This window comes from Protopterus annectens, chromosome 3.part1 (assembly GCF_019279795.1).
Source record: "Protopterus annectens isolate FY-2018-M chromosome 3.part1, PAN1.0, whole genome shotgun sequence".
NCBI classification, from domain to species: domain Eukaryota; kingdom Metazoa; phylum Chordata; order Ceratodontiformes; family Protopteridae; genus Protopterus; species Protopterus annectens.
This window is the reverse complement of record NC_056732.1, coordinates 1,435,628,724-1,435,648,750: the sequence shown is the minus strand read 5'-3', so window position 1 is coordinate 1,435,648,750 and position 20,027 is coordinate 1,435,628,724. Positions and strand designations below refer to the sequence as shown.

The following is a 20,027-nucleotide window of genomic DNA, read 5'->3' as shown; positions in this document are numbered from 1 at the left end:
CTCCACAAAGGTGGAGCCACCACTGATCCTGGGAACTATCGACCTATTAGCCTGACGAGCCTGGTCTGCAAGGCCATGCAACGTATCATCATGGAACTCGTAAACAAAGACACTGGTAACTTCCAAACTTTGGATCCTACCCAGTTCGGGTTTGTGAAAGGCAGATCATGCCTCCTGAACCTGATCGATTTCTTTGAGGCAGTCACCAAAGCCGTGGATGAGGGTAAGGTGGTTCACACAGCCTACCTTGACCTCGCCAAGGCTTTCGACACCATCCCCAATTTTGGAATTATAGCTAAACTCACTAAACTGGGTATAAATCCCTACATCACAAGATGGGTTGCCAACTGGCTCACTGACAGAACCCACACTGTAAAAGTTGCACACTCCAAATCTGACCTCAAACCAGTGACAAGTGGAGTGCCACAGGGTTCTGTCCTAGGACCTCTCCTGTTTGGTATCTACTTCTCTGAAGTACAGGCTAACACAGAAGGCCTCTGGCTGATGCAGTTCGCAGATGACTGCAAACTAGGAGCCATAGTCAAGTCCCCAAATGATGTGGACATCCTACAGAGGGGCCTCATTGAGACAGATGCCTGGTGTCAGAGCCATGGCCTCAAGCTCAATGCCAAAAAGTGCAGTGTCATCCCCCTTTGGTAAAAACTCTGTACCCATGAACTACCACATAGGCAGCAATCTACATAAAGTACAGTTTTGAACCTACCATAAATGTAGATGTTTGAGTGCTAATACAGCTGCAGTCATAACAGATGGATTCTCCTGCCGTCAGGCGGGTCCTCGGTCGGCCGAATTCCAAAGTCTAGGTCCGGCGTCGGTTGTCGTCGCTTCTTCCCTGACGTCAGTTCGACAGGGGTATAAAGGAACCAGCCGACGCCATTTTCTTCAGTTTTTCTTGCCCCAGATGTTAGGTGCCCCCAGAAGGAAGGCAATACATAAATTTGTGTAATAATGCAGTGCAATATAATCAAAATACAGTAGTTGCAAGCAAATACATCATAAATGAATACCCCAATCAGGTTGTATGAGGATGTGTTAGCCTATAGGCCTGTCCCAAGAGGGGAAGGAGGGAGGGAAACCTGGACTGCAGCTGTATTAGCACTCGAACATCTACATTTACGGTAGGTACAAAAAGTACAGTTTTGTACCTACCATAAATGTAGATGTTCGAAGATCTACATTGCTGCAGTCCTTACACTTGGGTAGTCCGCTGTCCTCGGTCGGCCCGAATATCAAAGTATTAGACTGACGTCGGTCAAGGCGCTTAAGACTGACATGAGGACGTCAGGGTACAAATGCGCATGACCGACGTCATATCCTCAGTCTTTTCTTGCCCCAGATGTCAGAAGACCCTAAAAAGAAAGGCCAAAACCAAAAGACAGCAAAAAACAACCAACCACCCTTGCACTAATCATATGTACAATATATACAATATCCACAATATTTACAACCCAAACCACACCACGCCTCTAACTACAGAGGGAAGGAGGGAGGTAAATTGGACTGCAGCAATGTAGATCTTCGAACATCTACATTTATGGTAGGTACAAAACTGTACTATGTTCTTCATCTCACATTGCTGCAGTCCTTACACTTGGGTAGAATCCCAAAGCAGAGGTAAGGGAGGATGGCAAAACTATAAAGCATTACTGGCTGCCAAAATGCCCTGTAAGATTGCAGTGGCAAAACCAGCCCTAGATTTAGAGTAAAGAGGAAGGTGGTAATGCTTAGAGAAAGTATGCACTGAACTCCAAGTGGCTGCCTCTAAAATATCTTTAGTTGCCACCCCCCTTAAAAAAGCTGTAGAAGTGGCAGTAGCCCTAGTGGAATGAGGCCTAATCCCAGCTGGAATCTCCTTACCATGATGGGAATAACAGAAAGCAATACAAAACCCAATCCACTTAGAAATAGTTTGTTTTGAAACAGGCTTGCCCTGAGAACCCAGAGCAAATGAAACAAATAACTGCTGAGACTGCCTGAACCCTTTAGTTCTGCTCAAATAATATCGCAACTGCCTGTGTATATCCAAAGTGTGCAAAATCTTCTCCCCTTTATTTTGGGGGTTTGCATAAAAAGTAGGCAAATGAATAATTTGGTTTAAAGCCACACTAGAAACCACTTTAGGCATAAAGGAAGGATTAGTACGCAAAGATACTCTGTCCTTATGGAAAATTAAGAAAGGCTCAACTGCCATAAGAGCCTGTAATTCAGAAACCCTTCTCGCAGAGGTAATGGCCAACAAAAAAGCAGTCTTCCATGATAAATATTTCAACTCGGCAGTAGCTGCAGGCTCAAAAGGTTGTAGAGTGAGTTTCTCCAACACAAAATTGAGATCCCAAGCAGGAGTAGGAGCTCTCGTGGGGGTCTTATATTCTTTGCCCCTCTAAGGAATTGCTTAAACAAAGGATGAGAAAACAATGGTGGGTCACAGTCATAGTGAGCAGAAATTGCTGCAGCATGAACCTTAATAGAAGAGAAGGACAAACCTTTGTCCAGTAACTCAACTAGATATTGAAGAGCCACACTTAAATTAGGCTTAGAAACATCAAATTCCTTTGCTGCACTCCAAAATAAAAATCTCTTCCATTTATCTGCGTACACTTTCCTTGTACTAGGCCTTCTGGCCTCCAAAATAACATTCAAAACTTGCTGTGGAAGCTGAGACCCTCCAGGGTTTAAAACAGAATATGCCAGGCTGTTAGGTGAAGAGAGTGAAGTTTGACATTGAGTAAATGACTGTTCTCCTGAGACAGCAGGTGTGGAATTGAAGGCAAAGGCCATGGAGGCTCCCGTACCAGACTTCTCAGTAATGGGTACCAGTGCTGTCGAGGCCAATCTGGAGCTATTAAAATCATCTTTGGCTTGTCCTGTCTGACCTTTAGGAGTACCTTTGGGAGGAGAGGCAGAGGTGGAAAGGCATACACATGAAGATTGCTCCAATTGAAAGAAAGAGCATCCACTTTCCAAGCTGTGGGATGAAACCTTTTGTGCAAAACTTTGGCAGCTGGTAGTTTAGTGGAGAAGCGAACAGATCTATGTCTGGAGTTCCCCATGACACTGTCAATTTCTGAAATACATGAGGATCCAATTTCCACTCGTGGGGATCCATAATTAGCCTGCTCAACACATCTGCTAAGGAGTTCTGTGCTCCCGGCAGAAACCTTGCCTGAAGATTTAGCTGTAAACTGAGAGCAGTCTCCCACAAAATCATTGCTTGTCTGCATAGAGGATAAGAATGTGTTCCCCCTCGCTTGTTGATGTACCACATGACAGTTGTGTTGTCTGTTAGAACCAACACCTGCCCTGGAAGAAGTAAATCCTTGAAAGCTATTAATGCAAATTGGACTGCTAACATCTCCTTCAAGTTGATATGTAGATGTTGTAGTCTGGCAGGCCACGTGTCTTGTATCCACTTTCCATTTAGATGAGCTCCCCAAGCTTTGTCTGAGGCATCTGTCGTTAGAATCTGACTCGCCTCTGGCCGGGTCACAGAGAGTCCCTTGTTTAGGTGACATTCCTGAGCCCACCACAAAAATTCCTTTTGAATGCAAGGTATTATCTGAATGACAGTGTCCATATCTTGGCAGTGCTGTGTCCATACATTTTGAGATACCATTGTAGCTTCCTCATATGCAGTTTGGCATTGGGAAGCACCAGAATACAAGATGCCATGAACCCCAAGGCTTGAAGGACTGTCCTTGCAGTCAGCCTGGACTGATGAGACAATTGATGGAAGTAAAGGGAAAGATTCTTTTGTTTGTCCGGGGTCAAAAGGCCATCTGGGATGCTGTATTCAGTCTCACACCCAGAAAGCACATGTCCTGAGAGGGTACTAGACTGGACTTTATTTCGTTCACAGAATACCCCAGGCATCTTAGCACTGCTATCACATATTGCAAATGATGAAGAAGTTCGTCCCTTCCTTGAGCCAGAATCAGGCAATCGTCCAAATAAGGATAGATCTGTATTCCTTTTAGCCTGAAGAAAGCTATCACTGGAGCCAGAACCTTCGTGAACACTCTGGGCGCAGTAGATAAGCCAAAGGGCAATGCAGAGAACTGATAATGAGAAGTCCCAGCCCGAAAGCAGATACTTCCTGCAACTTAGCCTGATAGGAACATGAAGGTAAGCCTCCTTGAGATCCAGAGTCACCATCCAGTGATCTTTGCCCAGCAGAGGTAAAAGTTGTTGTAACGTCAACATTTTGAACTTGGGAATGTCCAGATAAGTGTTGAGGATAGATAAATCCAAAATTGGTCTCCACGTGTTCCCCTTCTTTGGTACTAGGAACAGGCGAGAATAAAATCCTAGGCCTACTTCTGGCAGAGGGACCGGCTGTATGGCCCCTATTTGAAGCAGCAGAGAAATTTGTTTGTGAGCCTCTATTCTTTGCTGAGGAGGAACGTCTGGCATGCCTTTGAAAGGAGGCAAGGTATGGAAATAAAACTTGTAACCTTGGTGTATGACATCCAATACCCATCTGTCTTGGGTAATTAAACTCCAATTTTCCTTGAAGAGTGCCAACCTTCCTCCCAAAGGTGCTGCCAGACAAGAAGGCTCTGGCAGCTGAAAAGGTGGGTCATTGGGCCTGTTTACGAAAGGACTGGCCCCTGCCCTCACCCGAAGACTGTGCAGGTGAACTCCCTGTTCTAGGTCTGAAAGAGCCCTGAGCTCTGCCTCTACCACGTCTAGATCTACCCCTAGACTGTGAATCATAAGAAGGGTACGTCCACCCCTTAGCAGGCCAATTCCTACTAAATTTCGGAGGCTGAACTTGCAAAAAATCTTTAACAGTCTGCATAGACTTAGCCTTGTCTTCCATTTTCTTTAAGACTGCCTCCACAGGTGAACCAAACAACACATCAGACTGTAAAGGAGCATCTAAAATCCTTGTCTTAACATGGTCAGATAAATTCTGATCCCTCAGCCAGGCGTGCCTCGAAGAACTGACCCAGTGGCAGCCACCCTAGACGAGGCCTGTACAGCATCAAAACCACATTGTAAAGAGTGCTTACCCACCTGTTCAGAAACATGTACCAAATCTTGTAATTCTTTACACTCAATACCTTCCGCCAGAGCATCAACCTTAGACTTCAATTGAGAAAGAAGATAGTTTTGATATTTCAACATGTGAAACTGGCAATTCAAAGCCCTCATAGCTAAGGTGGAAGAAGTATAGACTTTCTTTCCGCATCTATCCAAAGCCCTGGCCTCTTTATCTGGAGGAACCGGATTTTTACAACAGAGGCCTTGACACCCTTAGGTCCCTGACTAACAGTTTCTGGGTCCGCCCTAGGACTCTTATAAAGATATTTATGAGCTTCAGGCACCCTGTAATACCTGTCCGGTTTAACAGGAGCAGGAGGCAAAGAATCAGGATTAAGTGAAGCCTCTGCAAACACATCTTCCACAACATCCAGAACAGGTGGTATAGCCAAAGGCCTATGCTGGGGTAAAAGCAAAAATCACGTAAGCCTTTTCCTGGAATCAGAGAAGTCCTGACCTTCCCACTTAAAATGTTCCCTCATGGAATGAAGAGTCTCTGAAAAAGAAAAATCCTCTGGAGGAGAAGCAGAAGGAGTAGAATCATCCACATCAGAATCAGAATAAGGAGAATACTCCTGCAAGTCTTCAGCCGAAGACTCTGAAACATCCGAAACCTGCTCAAAACTCCCCAACTCTGGTTCCACCCTAGGCCTCTTATCAGGAGGGGGCAAAGAACCTCTAATCAAAGTAATTAAATCTTCTGCCATTTTAAGCATGTGCTTCTTGGGCACAGATCCTGAAGAACTAGGAGTGACACCAACAGAAGCTAAACCTGGCCTGCCTCTGGGAGAAGCCTTAGAAACAGAAGGAGAGGGCCTAACCACCCTAGGAAGGGAGGGAGTACAGTAACCTGAGAAGCCCCTTCAGCCTGACCTGCCTCCTGAGAGGCCACATCCTGCAATATTAAAGTCTCCCCCTGGGATTCCAGAGAAGCCTCCGGAACCACCGGTTCCACTGACGCCTCTAAAGAACCGGCGTCCAGTACGGACGACTCTTCTTGCCTGGGTTTAGCTGCTTTGTCTTTGCGCTTCTTGAAGAAGCGGGCGTCGGAGCATCCGGCGGCATATTATAATTGCACCGCTTCCGAAGACCAACCTGGCACAATCTAACCTTCGCTAATAGTGCGCTTATTGAACCTAGCACAAAAGCGACACCCAACAACATCGTGCTCAGGCCCCAAACAAGGAATACACAAAGTATGATAATCTCTATGCGGTATCTGTTTCCCACAAGAAATACAGTTATTCACTTTTTCTGACATCCGGTAAACCACTGAGGCAAGAAAAACTAAAATATTCCCCAACGGGTACTTAGCCAACTTTGACTCGGTCTGAAACTCCGAATTGAAAAAATTTCAGAACGCGACGGCACTTGCAACGCTGCTTCTGCATCGGACCATGCGGCAAAAAAGACTGAGGATATGACGTCGGTCATGCGCATTTGTACCCTGACGTCCTGATGTCAGTCTTAAGCGCCTTGACCGACGTCAGCCTAATACTTTGATATTCGGGCCGACCGAGGACAGCGGACTACCCAAGTGTAAGGACTGCAGCAATGTGAGATGAAGAACATCTGTACTATGTTCATCGTGCATACAGCTGCAGTCATAACAGATGGGTAGAATCCCAAAGCTAAGAAAGGGGTGGTAGGCACTAGGTGGAACTAGGAGGAGCCAAAATGCCCTGCAAGACTGCAGTGGCAAAGCCTGCTCTAGATTTGGAGTATAATGGTAAGTTGTAGTGCTTGGAGAAGGTATGCACAAAACTCCAAGTGGCTGCTTCCAAAATATCCTTGGTAGGAACTCCTCTGAGGAAGGCTGCAGAGGTGGCTGTGGCCCTGGTGGAATGAGTTCTAATGCCTGTAGGTACAGTTTTTCCATGGAAGGAATAGCAAAAGCGTATGCAGTGGGCTATCCATTTTGAGATTGTCTGTTTGGAAATTGGCTTTCCTTGAGCTCCTACAGCATAGGACACAAAGAGCTGTTCTGATTTTCTGAAAGGCTTTGTTCTGTCCAAATAATAACGCAGTTATCTGTGGATGTCCAAGGAATGTAGTAATCTTTCCCCTTTGTTTTGAGGATTAGGATAAAAAGTAGGTAAATGTATGGCCTGATTTAAAGCTACCCTGGATACCACTTTAGACATAAAGGACGGGATGGTTCATAAGGAAACTCTGTCCTGATGGAAGATGATAAAAGGCTGGACAGCCATGAGAGCCTGAAGTTCTGAAACTCTACGAGCTGAGGTGAGAGCCAGAAGGAAAGCTGTTTTCCAGGATAAATATTGCAAATCTGATGAGGCAGCTGGCTCAAAGGGAGGCAAGGTCAATTTTTCCAGAATGAAATTAAGATCCCAAGCAGGTATTGGTTGTTTCCTTGGAGGTCTTAAATTCTTAGCCCCTCTGAGGAACTGTCTTAAGAGAGGGTGAGAGAATAAAGGTGGATCAGTGTTGTATTCTGCAGAAATGGCTGAGGCATGGATTTTGATGGAGGAGAATGAAAGTCCACTGCTTAGCATCTCAGCCAAATATTGTAGTATTTGAGGTAAATTCAGTTTTCCAGGATCCTGGCCCTTTTTCTCATTCCAGACACAAAACTGTTTCCATTTTGCGGAGTAAGCTTTTCTAGTTGATGGCCTTCTGGCCTCCAAAATGACATCCTGCACCTCCTTGGAGAGTAGGGCCTGTTGTGATGCTAAGGAATCTTCCATGCGGCTAGATTGAGTGTTTTTAGCTGGCTGTGAACAGTTTTGAAGCTGTGCTGAGTCAGAAGAAGAGGCATTAGAGGCAGGGTCCATGGTGGGGAATGCGTCAGGCTCCTCAGGAGTGGGTACCAATGTTGCCTTGGCCAGTCCGGAGCAATGAGAATCATCTTTGGTCTGTCTGCTCTGGTTTTCAATAGAACTTTGGGCAGCAGAGGAAGAGGTGGGAAGGCATAAACTGTCATTGATGTCCAAGTGAAAGAGAGAGCGTCCACTCTCCAGGCCTTTGGATGGCAAATCCTTGAGCAGAATTTTGTCAATTGATGATTTTTGTGGGAGGCAAAGAGATCTATGTCTGGCCTTCCCCATTCTTGGATTATTTCTGTAAAAACGTTTGGATGCAATTTCCATTCGTGTGCATTCATCATATTCCTGCTTAGGTTGTCTGCCAGCGTGTTTTCCTTGCCTGGCAAGTACTGTGCTTGTAGTTCCATTTGTAAGTCCATGGCCATGTTCCAAAGTGACATGGCCAGTCTGCATAGGGGGTAAGAATGTGTTCCTCCCTGTTTGTTTATGTACCACATAACTGTGGTGTTGTCCGTCCTTATCAATAGTTGACCTGGTTGTAGAAGGTCCTTGAAAGCTATAATAGCATTTATTACTGCTAGCATTTCCTTTTGATTGATGTGAAGGTGCTTTTCTTTTTGGGACCATTTGCCCTGAATGCACCGATCTGTCATGTGCGCCCCCCAGGCGTAGTCCGAGGCGTCTGTTGTGATGACTTGATTTGCTTGAGGCTTGCTGAATGGAAGACCTGTGTTTGTTTGACATGCTTGAGCCCACCACAGAAATTCCTTTTGCAGACATGGAATTAGTGGTATTATTGTTTCCAAACTGTGGCTGTGTTGAGACCATATGTTTTTCAGGTACCATTGTAGTTTCCTCATATGCAGCTTTGCACATGGGATTAGTAAGATGCAAGATGCCATGAATCCCAGAGCCTGCAGGATTTTCCTTGCAGTCAGCCTGGTGCAATTTGCTAGAGTTCTGAAGTATTGAATTAGTTGCCCCTGCTTCTCTGCCGTGAGGTAGGCCATCTGGGTGTTTGTGTCCAAATTGGCACCCAGGAAAATTATCTTCCGAGAGGGTATTAGCCTTGATTTCTTTTTGTTGACTGTGTATCCCAGAGAGTTCAACAACATTATTACATAAGCCAGATGTTTCAGAAGAATGTGCTTTCTGTCCGCTTGGATCAGGCAGTCGTCCAAATAGGGGTATATTTGTATCCCTTGAAGTCTGCAGTAGGCAATTACTGATGCCAGGCATTTCGTGAATACTCTGTGGCAGTAGATAAGCCAAATGGCAATGCAGAGAATTGATAATGGGTTGAACCTGCAAGAAATCTGAGGTACCTTCTGCAATTTTGTCTGATTGGGACATGCAGGTATGCCTCCTTGAGGTCCAATGTTACCAGCCAAGACTCCTTGCCCAGCCTGGGAAGAAGTTGCTGTAGAGTGAGCATCTTGAATTTTGGTACGAGAAGAAATGTGTTTAGGATGGATAGGTCCAAAATAGGTCTCCAATCTTTTCCCTTCCTTGGTACCAGAAATAGCCTGGAATAAAAACCTTAACCTTGTTCATGCGTAGGTACCTCTTGAATAGCTTTCATGTTTATGAGATCTGTAATTTGCCTTTGTGCCTCTGCCCTTTGATTGTGTGGCAGGTTTGGCATGCCTCTCATTTTTGGAAGGGTGTGAAAATGGAATTTGTAGCTTCTGTTTATAATGTCCAGGATCCATTTGTCCTTTGTGACAATATGCCAATTTTTTGAAAATAATGCCAGCTTTCCTCCTAAGGGGGCTGCCATTTGAGACTTGCTTGGCATGCAAAGGGGAAAGTCATTGGGTTTGCTTTCTTTGTGTAAAAGCTTGCCATTGTCTGCCTCTAAACGATCCTTGGGATTGTCCTCTGCCCCTCGGGCGCCTGTATCTGCCTCTTTGGGGTCTGTCCGTGGCAGGAAAGGACCAGTTTTTGGAAGGCCAATTTCTACTAAAACGTGGGGGTTGTACCTGTAGAAAATCTTTCACAGTTTGCATTGATTTAGCCTTTTCCTCCATTTTCCTTAATACCTCCTCAGCATTAGCACCACATAGTACATCCTTTTGAAGAGGGGCATCTAGTAATTTAGCTTTGACATGATCAGGCAAGGCTTGTTCCTTGAGCCAGGCATGCCTACGTATGACTGATCCTGTAACAGCAGCTCTACATAAGGCCTCTAGAGTATCAAAACCACATTGTAAGGTATGCTTACCCACTTGTTCTGCACTATGCATCAAATCCTGCAACTCCTTCAAGTCTGGTTGTTCAGGTTGTGACATTTTACTTTTCAATTGTGATAACAAAAACTGTTGGTATTTTAGCATATGGAACTGACAGTTTAAGGCCCTCATGGTTAAGGTAGCCGAGGTATATACCTTTTTCCCCACCTTTCTAAGGATCTGGAATCTCTCGGAAGGTAATGGATTTTTAGCAATGGAGGCCTTAACTCCCTTGGGGCCCTGTGAGATGGTTTCTGGGTCAGCAGCATGGCTTTTGTATAGAAATTGGTGTGAGTCAGGAACCCTGTAGTACCTGTCAGGCTTAACTGGAGCTGGAGGTAGAGAGTCCGGGTTAAGGCAAGCCTCCGAGTAAACATCATCTAGGATGTCCAAGACAGGAGGTATAGCCAGAGGCCTGTGCTGAGGTAGCAAGAGAAATTCCCTAAGCCTTTTCTTGGAATCTGAATAATCTTGGCCTTCCCAGTGGAAGTGTTCCCTTAAGGTATGCAAAGTTTCCCCAAATGAGTAATCCTCAGGGGGGACTACAGAAGGGATGGACTCCTCCGCATCAGAGTCTTCAAAAGGGGAGTAAGAATGTTCCTGATCATCAGAGTGCTCTGAAATAATGGAGCCCTGATCAGAGGAGGGGGAATCTTCCTCCACTCTGGGCCTTTTGTCCGGTGGGGGCTGAGAACCTCTGATAAGAGTAATTAAATCCTCAGCCATTTTAAGCATCTGTTTCTTAGGCATGGGGCCTGGAGATGGGCCCTGTGTAGCTGGTCTCTTAGTGCATGGTTGCTTTAGACTTAGTGAAAGCCTTGATGAAGAAAGAAGAGGAAGGTCTGAAGACACCTAGAGTGGAGGTGGACCTGTCCACATTCTGAGTTTCAACGCTACGAGTGGCTTCGGTATCGGTAGTCGGGGTGTGGGACGAGGAGCCTGCGACCTCGGGCACAGGAGACACCGCCAAAGAAGTGTCGTCGGTAGTCAGGGGCTGCGTAAGCGCCTCGCTGAGAACCGGACCACGTGTAGTCGGCTTTGGAGTGGTGTCGGTAGAGGCCGCGGACCTCGTGTGTCGGTCCTTATCTTTGCGTTTTTTAGACAAAACTGGAGTCGGAGTATCCGACGACATAATATAGTTAAATGCTTTCCCAAAATAATGCTGGGCTAACTCCGCCCGACGCTTAATGGTGCGTTTGTTGAATGTAGCACAAAAGCGACCGACTGAGACGTCGTGGTCTGGGCCTAAACAAGGTATACAGAGGGAATGGAAATCCTTATGCGTTGTTTGATTCCCACAAGAAATACAATTATTAACTTTGTCTGACATCGGTCTGAGGCAAGAAAAGTTTCCCCAACGGGGTACTTAGCTTTCAAGAAGACTTCGGTTTCAAAATTTTCGTAATCTCAGGAGCTGGCCGACCGGCACTTGCGAACTGCTTCTGCTTCGGGCACGGCGCGGCAAGAAAGACTGAAGAAAATGGCGTCGGCTGGTTCCTTTATACCCCTGTCGCACTGACGTCAGGGAAGAAGCGACGACAACCAACGCCGGACCTAGACTTTGGAATTCGGCCGACCGAGGACCCGCCTGACGGCAGGAGAACCCATCTGTTATGACTGCAGCTGTATGCACGATGAACATCACCGAATGCATGATAAGAGACCTTGGGACCCAGGTGAACAGTAGTCTCTCCTTTGATAGTCACATCGCCACAGTCGTCAGGAAGTCCTTCAACGTGGCACACATCATAAAAGGGTTCTCATCCAGGAAAAAAGAGGTCATTGTTCCCCTCTACTCGTCACTCATTAGACTCATTATAGAGTATAGCACCCCTTTTCGAATGTACCTCACAAGACATCTGCAGCAGCTGGAAAGGTCACAGAATTACCTCACAAAGAGGATTACTGGCCTCAAACAAATGCCCTTCACTAACCGCCTCAAAGAAATCCAGCTTTATTCCGTAGCATATTGCCTACTCAGAGGTGATCTCTGCCTAACATATAAAGCTATGTCAAACCCAGAGCTGTTGGACATGCTACACCTAAAGAAATCCCAATCCCTCCAAGCTACATGCTCTTGGGACCTAAACCTTGTCACCACAATAAACAGGACACGCTGGAGGGATAGATTCCTGTCCCAGAGACTTCCTATACTCTGGAACAAGCTACCCATCTATGTCAAGCAAAGTTCTTCATTAGCACTCTTCAAGAAAAATCTTGATGACTGGATGGGAAATAGGAAATACACCCCGGGGATCACTTCTGTCTCTCTGCTGGACAGTGGCACAGGAAAATAACTTTCTTGGGTGGCGTAAGCTATGGTACCTTGCTGGTTAGGCTTACGTAGGCCCTTGGGCCGATAGCCTAGTACCTACCTATGAACCTATGGCCTTGCAGACCAGGCTCATCAGGCTAATGGGGCAGTAGTTCCCGGGGTCAGTTGTGGCCCCCTCCTTTGTGGAGTGGGATAACCGTCGTGGTGCACCATTCAATGGGCACAAAGGCTGAGGTGAGGCTATGATTGAACATGGTAGTTAGCTGGGGTGCCAATTCATTCTGCAGTTCGTGTAGAAAGCAGCCTGGGATGTTGTCAGGTCCCATGGATGCTGTGTTCTTGGCTTTGGAGAGTGAAGTTTTTACCTGTGCAGCCATGATTACAGGAACTTTGCATTCTTACGGTATAAAGATGGGCCCTTTAGGGGGTGAGAGGGGGGTAAAGTTAGCACTGAACCTATCTGCCAGGATGTTGGCAATATCAGTTGGTTCTGTATATTTAGTGTCATTGTGCTGTAACTCAGAGCAGATCTGAGTGTTGCCATTGAGATTCTTGACATAGCTATAGAATGCTTTGTGGTTGTCTTTAGAATCAGTGGCGATTTTATTTTCATAACTAGCTTTGGAGGATTTTATGAGGGATCTCATCTTCTTACTGAAGCTGACGGGGGAGTTCCTCCAATCATGGGATTTTACTCTTTTTTACAACAGTTTCTTTCTTCTGTAGGAGAGTTTGTTTATGGCAGAAGACCACCAGATTGGCTTCCTTTTTTTGGAGTAGATGTTCAAATCACCCAATCACAAGCCCAAACTGTCAGGCAGCTTAAGCTGAGCTGACTAAAAGACAAGTGCTTCAGATCTTTCCTGCCAACACAGAGAGAGAGAGAGTCTGAGCCCTGAAATGACAATTCTAAGGAGAACAAAAAAATAAATAAGGGCACCATAGCATAAATGACAAATCAAAAAAAAACAAGAGGAATGGAGAGAAGGAGCACCTACTGCAGCAGTGATCATTTGAACATCTACTGTTACGGTAACTTTGCTTACACAACTGTACTATGTTCATTGTACTCACTGCTGTAGTAGTCTCAGCTCTACGGGCAGACTGCCCTAGCTTACTACATTTGGGAAGTGGAGGAAGAAGAGTCCAGAAGTCTGATCTAGACCAAGAGAAGGAATCAAGCTTATAGTGCGTTGCAAAATGTATGCGCAGAGGAACAAGTTGCAGTTTCTAGAATACTTCTAGAATACAATCCTTTTCAAAAAGCCACAGATGAAGCCAAGGCGCTTGTAGTGTGAACCTTGACCCTGCCTGGGATAGTTTTAGTGTGGTGAGTATAACAACAAGAAATAGCCTTAGACAGCCATTTGGAAACAGTCTGTTTTGACACGGGCTTTCCCTTCTTCTTACCTTCACAAGAAATGAGCGATTGATCCAAAGATCTTAAAAATTTATTTCTGTCAAGACAGTACCTGAGTTATCTGTGGACAGGTTTACACTATTCTTTCACCCTCATTTTTGGGTTTAGAAAAGAACATTGAAGATGGATGGCTTGGCATAAAAGAAGGAGAGAGAGAGAGAAAAAAATCTGTCCCTAGGAACATGAGATAAGGATGACTCACCATAACAGCTTGCAACTCAGATACCATTCTTGAAGAGGTCAGAGCAATCAGCAAAACTGTTTTCCATGTTACGTACCTCAAGTCAGCCAAGACAGCTGGTTCAAATGAAGCTTCGCTAACACAAAATTACTATCCCGGGGGGGGGGGGCACCATTTTTTTTGGATACCTCCTATGCAAAATCCCTTTCAAAAACATTTGGGCATGAGAATGCATTGAAGGAGGAAGATCTGTGGGTAGACATGCCCTGAACCCTGAAAGAGGTGTAAAAAGGCCATAGGATAGTAAAACTCACATAAACATTGCAAAAACAGAGAACTTCTAATCCTGAATGGGTGCTGGTTATGCTGTTGGCACCAACCAGAAAACCTTTTTGATTTGCTAATATATGATTTTCTAGTGTGCCCTTGCAGTGACTGAAGTCTGAGTGGAAAACTCTAGAAAAAAGATCTAGATATAGATTTTTTTTTTCTTGAGAAAGGAATGCTCTTTGAACTGCAGTGTGTAGCTGACACCACTGACATATAATCCTGTGAGGAGCCAAGAAAGACTTTTGAATGTTCTCTTGTAATCTCAGCTTGTGCAAGATCTCGCACCCAAGAGAGAGATTCCTAGCACTTTGCGAACACTCTTGAGGAAGTGGACACTCATGATGCAGTGGACAGTCCAAAGGGTAAGGCAGAACACTGATGATGTGATCCAGGCACACACAACCTTAAGAAATGTATGAAGTCTGGATGAACAGGAATTTAATTATAAGCATCTTTTAAATCTAGTGTTACCAGAAAACTTGAATGAGGAAGAGGAGGTAACAGGTTGTGAAGTGACATTATTTTGAATTTGGACACTTTCACAAAAAGATTTAGGAAAGAATGATCCAGAACTTGTCTCCAAGCATTTTCTTTCTTTGGCAGTAAAAACATTCTTGAATAAAACTCCTTTCCCACCTCAGAAGACAGAACTGGTTCTATCACTCTTTGGGATACCAAGTGATGAAGGACAGGTGGAAACAAGAGAGTCTGATCTGCAGGATAAGGAATTACCCTCCTGTAACCTTGGTGTATGATCTTAAGAACCCATTTGTCTGACACCATCTGTTGCCAAAGAAAACAAGTGGATATTCAGATTTGCTGGAATGGGAAAAGGGGCTGCCGTGGTAGGGGGGATAAGGTCTCTTAAATCATCATTCTGACTTGTTGGACTGTCTCTGATTTTTGGGGGGGTCCTGAATTCTTTTTGGAACTCCCCATACCATTGCTTCCTAATTGTCTGTTTATCTGCATTTTGTTGAAACATATTTTGTTTCATACCAAAGCTAGATGAGGAGTTTCAGAATCCCTTGGAAAATTTGGAAAAGGAGAGCTGAAAAATCATAGAGATTCCCTGTATCAGCGTAATGCTTTCATCTCATTTTTTTATTAACTCTGCAGTAGACAGGCCAAAAACTAAATCTCTATCCAACAGAGGATTTCACATCTCCTTTTTATTATCACCATGGGGGTTCTGAGAATACAGTCATGCAAACCACCTCAAAACAGTACCAGTGGCCATAGCCCTTGAAAAAGTGTCAACAAAGTCATACATACGCTATATACAATCAGTACTAGACTTGAAAAGCAGAAGAAATTAAATTATTTAAACAAGGATTTTCATTACACAAAGAAACTGCAGACAAAACATTCCTCACACTTTCACAATTTTTCAAGACAACCTTAACATGTGAGCCTGACAATTCAAAATTCTGAAAATCAAAGTTGCAGAAGTATACACTTTTTCCCATACTAATCAATAATTTTCACATCCTTATAAGAGACAGTAGGTGTTTAGCAGTGGAAGGATTAACTATATGCTGGATTAGATATGGGAAGAGAACTGATAATGCGATTAAGAGGTTGAGAAACTTTATACCTCTTATCTGCCTTTTTAGGGACAGCTGGCTGACAGTTAAGAAAACTGCAGGGAAGAACACACACATCCTCCAAAGATGACAGAACTGTTGGGGAGGTTGCAGGTTCCTGAAATTCCTTCTGTAACACCTCATTTTCTAAGGGATTTAGAAACCTCAGTGTTCTCTCACTGAAAACACTGGCAAATTCTAGAAACCTTCTCAGAAAAAGAGATCCCCCCTCCAGACACACACACACAGGGAAAAGTCAGAGACTGAGCTCTCTAAGTCTGAATCAGAAATCTGAGGGGAATACCCTGTATCTGACCCTTCATCTTCCTGTCCAGATTCAGAGTTTTGAATCTCTTCATGAAAGGAGGTATACCACTTTCTTTAAAAGCAGCTTTAAAAGAAGGATCAATAGCCTGAATTAAACTATGAGCTAGATCCAATAAACTACTCTTGTCTAAGGAAATTTAAGGAGGAGTAGATTCATGTTTAGTTTTCGGTTTCTTTTTCACAAGAAAAAATGGGACCAACAGTGTTATTTATTTATTTATTTTTTTATTTTACATTTGTCGACCGGGCTAGTCTAACTGGATATATGTCCATTTTCAGTAGAGGCCCAGGGAGAAAAGCTCCAAAACATGAGATAGTATCATGACTTACAATATATGCAATAGCAGGAAGTAACATTAAATACATTTTGAACAGGTATGAAAATGTGTACAGAGTTGGCTAGAGAAAAGAATAAAAAAAAAAAAACTTAAGATGACATATCATAGAAAAGACAAATAAGCAAGATTTGTTAATTTTACATCAGATGGCAGGTTACAGGTATACAAACTTATGGTTACTTACAGCAAGGTACAGGATGAAAACTTTTAGAGTAACACTATGATCGAGCTGAGAAGAACTCTACTTTAGTACATAGGTAGTGGTTATTATTCAAGTCATCACTAGTAGACAACGTAGGACAGAAATAGAGAAGAAATAAAGGGAGTGGGAGATGGGGAAAAAAGTTAGATGTTAATCAGGGTTAGAGCAGGGACATAGCCAGTGTGTTTTGAGGTGTTCCTTAAGATATTTTTTGAAGAGCAGTGTGGAAGACAGAGAAGGGAGCTCATTAGGAAGCTGGTTCCAGGTTTTTCGCACTGTGTTTGAGAATAATGAGCCTCCAGCCTTGTTGTTAGATTTGGTAGTGGGAACTAGAACCTTATTAGATGATTAATAATATGACAGCAGCAGCTTCCACAGGGATAGGCTCAACATTTTTGACAAAAAAGGGCAGCCTTTCCTGTTCCCTCTTCTAGGACCAACAAGAGTGGCGCTCCCTTGCCCACCAAAGGGACCACAACAGCTGAAGAGGACATAGTTAACCCCCAAGTTCATAGTGGCTACAGGTGCTATGGCAGAGGGATCTGGAGTAAAAGATGAGTGGTCTGATGTATTACTTATGGCCACAGCAGAGTCACCCACCTGTGGCTGAAGCAAATTGCCAGCTCTCTGTGATGGCAAAAGCTGTTTGTGTAACTTTTTCTTTTTGTGGCTGGAAGAAGGACAGACTGCATGACCAACAGATCATTCCATGGTCATGTCAAAAATGGAGCTTCTTTCCCAGGGAAAACAAGCAGCATGTGCCAGTAAAACCACAAAAGTCTTTAACTTCACGTGCAAACATAGTAAAACACACTTTAAAACACTTTGCAAGCTTCACAAAGTAAAATAAACATTTTTTTCCACAGGGAAAATGTTTTTCAGTTATTTTAAACAGCTTTTAAAGGGAAAAAGAGAGCTCCAGTTTAGAAGTATAGTTATGTCTTGTGACAGTCCATTGAAACACAAACTTTTCGTTTTAAAATAACTCTCCTGAAGAAGAAAGTATGAATAATTAACAAAAATATTAAGTGGAAATATTTTCTCCCAAAGGGAACTTATCTGGCCAGTAAAAGAACAGCAAAAGCTTCAGGGGAGTGTACTTTTTGGTGGCTATCTTTTAGACAGGTCAGCCCGAGCTGCGGATGTAACTCACACAGCTAAGGCTACTGCAGTAGTGATCAATATCATGAACATCTTGGGTTGCTGGCTGTACAACACAGAAAGAGTGATATGCAAAATATTGATACTACAATGCCAATATCCTCACTGGTGTCAGTACTTGTAATGGGTCAAGACTTAGCAAATTTCTTGCTAGTTAAGATATTGCTAACAGTTCAGTGGGCACTGTAATTGCACTGTAGTCATGAGGTGACCTGCCTTAGCTTCCTGTTTGGTGATTCTGCCTCAGTGATGGCATTTGTGAATCTTCCAGAAAACAAACCTAAAAGTGAAAAGTTCCTTGAACTAAAATGGCTCCTACGAAACCTGCAGGAGTGATTAAGACTTTTTGCTCCTTTAAACAAATGTTGGAAATTTTTGCTCTCTGAGCTCTTTGAAAGTCTGTACTTTTGCTCTAGTTGAAGTATTTAAATGTTACTGTAATACTGTTGCCATCAGAGACACAGAAAACAGTTTCACATTTTCTTCCCCTCTTTCTTTCATGACAGGTTTATAATTTTGTTTTTTTCCAGCCCCAGCCTATTATACTTCTGAAATCCATTTGTGCTACTTATTTTTAGAATTTTTTGCTGTTTTTAATCTGACTTAGCTTGTTTCTCTAACTCGTGAAAGCTATTTCTGAAGCATTTAAAGCTTTCAGCTTTAGTAATTGTGTAGAGTTGTCAAAATATTTGTGTTTTGCCACTATTATGAGAAGCACAAACTAGAAACAAAATAGAAGTTGTTAGGTGGATCTGTTAATCTTAAAATCATGTCTGTTAAATGACTATTAAGTAGTATTCGAGCTTCATGTTTTAAGTCAAAACAAAAAAAAATCTAATACAGATTAAGAGGTAACTATGGCCAAAATGAACAGATTACTCAAAAAAAGCACAGGGCAATGACAGTTTCAAACACAAATGAAGAACAGGATATGTTGGCCACTAGTGCTGCTTTTAAGGTCTTGGACAATCTCATACTGGTTTGTGGAAGGGGAAGGCCAGATACTGGGAGAGTCTGATGACATCATAACTCACATGGTACAGAAGAACCACAAAAGTTATATATTCAAATACAGGAATCGTCCCAGAAGAAAGCTCAAAAGCATCCTATGAAATTCATCAATGCTGAATTACAGAAACATCATGCAAGAGGCACTGATGATAAATAATTTCCATTGTATTACACTTTAACTTTGCATACTGCCAACACCTATAATCGACAGAGGGAAAGAAAACAATAATGGAAGTGAACTGTATGAATTGTTTGTACAGACATGAAGTGTTGCTCTTTAAATCTCTGGTGACTTTGTCATCAGTTTAAGATGGGTATTTAAACTGTTCAAAACTACTGTACCTTCAGGGTCATATGTTTGGAATACTCTTCTCGCCTGCTCAGAAGGTGATTCAGGAGCTACTAGACTTTGTTCCTACAAAAAAAAAAAAAAAACACTGCTAGATTAATTATTAATTAGGGATACATGCTTTAGTTCAAGTTAGCATTTTAAGACAAATTTAGCACTGTATCAGAACACGAGTAACTACAGAATCAAGTGTTTTCTGCTACACAAAACCTCTGACATTTTCATCAAATTTCAGTTTATCACAATTCTAAAGTTCTACAGACTGTTCTGCTCAACACTTAGAAACAAAAGAACATAGACTACAGATGTATGTAAGGGAACTTTATATAATGATCTTTGAGGAGAGGTCACTGAGGCTGTAAATAACATTTGGATTTATCCACCTTCTGCAATACTCTTCGAACCAATGTTTTCTTCACCAGTCCTATTCCCTAAGTACTGCTAGAATACACCTCATTTAGGAATGTAAGCCATGCTTAGATAGCCAATGCTGCTACCTGTCTCTTCATTTCTTTCAGCCATGTTTAGACCTTACAGGGAAATATTTCACAGAACATTATTCTCGGTCCAGAATCAAATCACTGTAAACATTTTAACAGTAATAACTATTACTGTGTGTATTTCCCACAGGGGCTGGAGGGAAGGTGGCTTTACTGTTAAAATAAGCTTTCCTCAAAGATTTAGTGATATAGTTAGTATCCTTAGACACAAATGTTCTATCCTCTTTAGGAAGAGTCACTGTAACAGCAAGTAACACGTGAGTAGA

The 20,027-nt window shown here is 43.2% G+C and overlaps 1 protein-coding gene across 2 annotated transcripts in view; it reads right to left on the bottom strand.

Moving 5' to 3' along the window:
• The window catches only part of MINDY3 (MINDY lysine 48 deubiquitinase 3), a 2,129,565-nt gene that overhangs the window by 649,902 nt on the left and 1,459,636 nt on the right, over positions 1 to 20,027 (bottom strand). For both annotated transcript variants that reach the window (XM_044067502.1, XM_044067503.1), the window contains one exon: positions 19,255 to 19,327. In XM_044067502.1, coding sequence (XP_043923437.1) covers positions 19,255 to 19,327 — 73 coding nt within the window. The remainder of the gene's footprint in view (positions 1 to 19,254; positions 19,328 to 20,027) is intronic.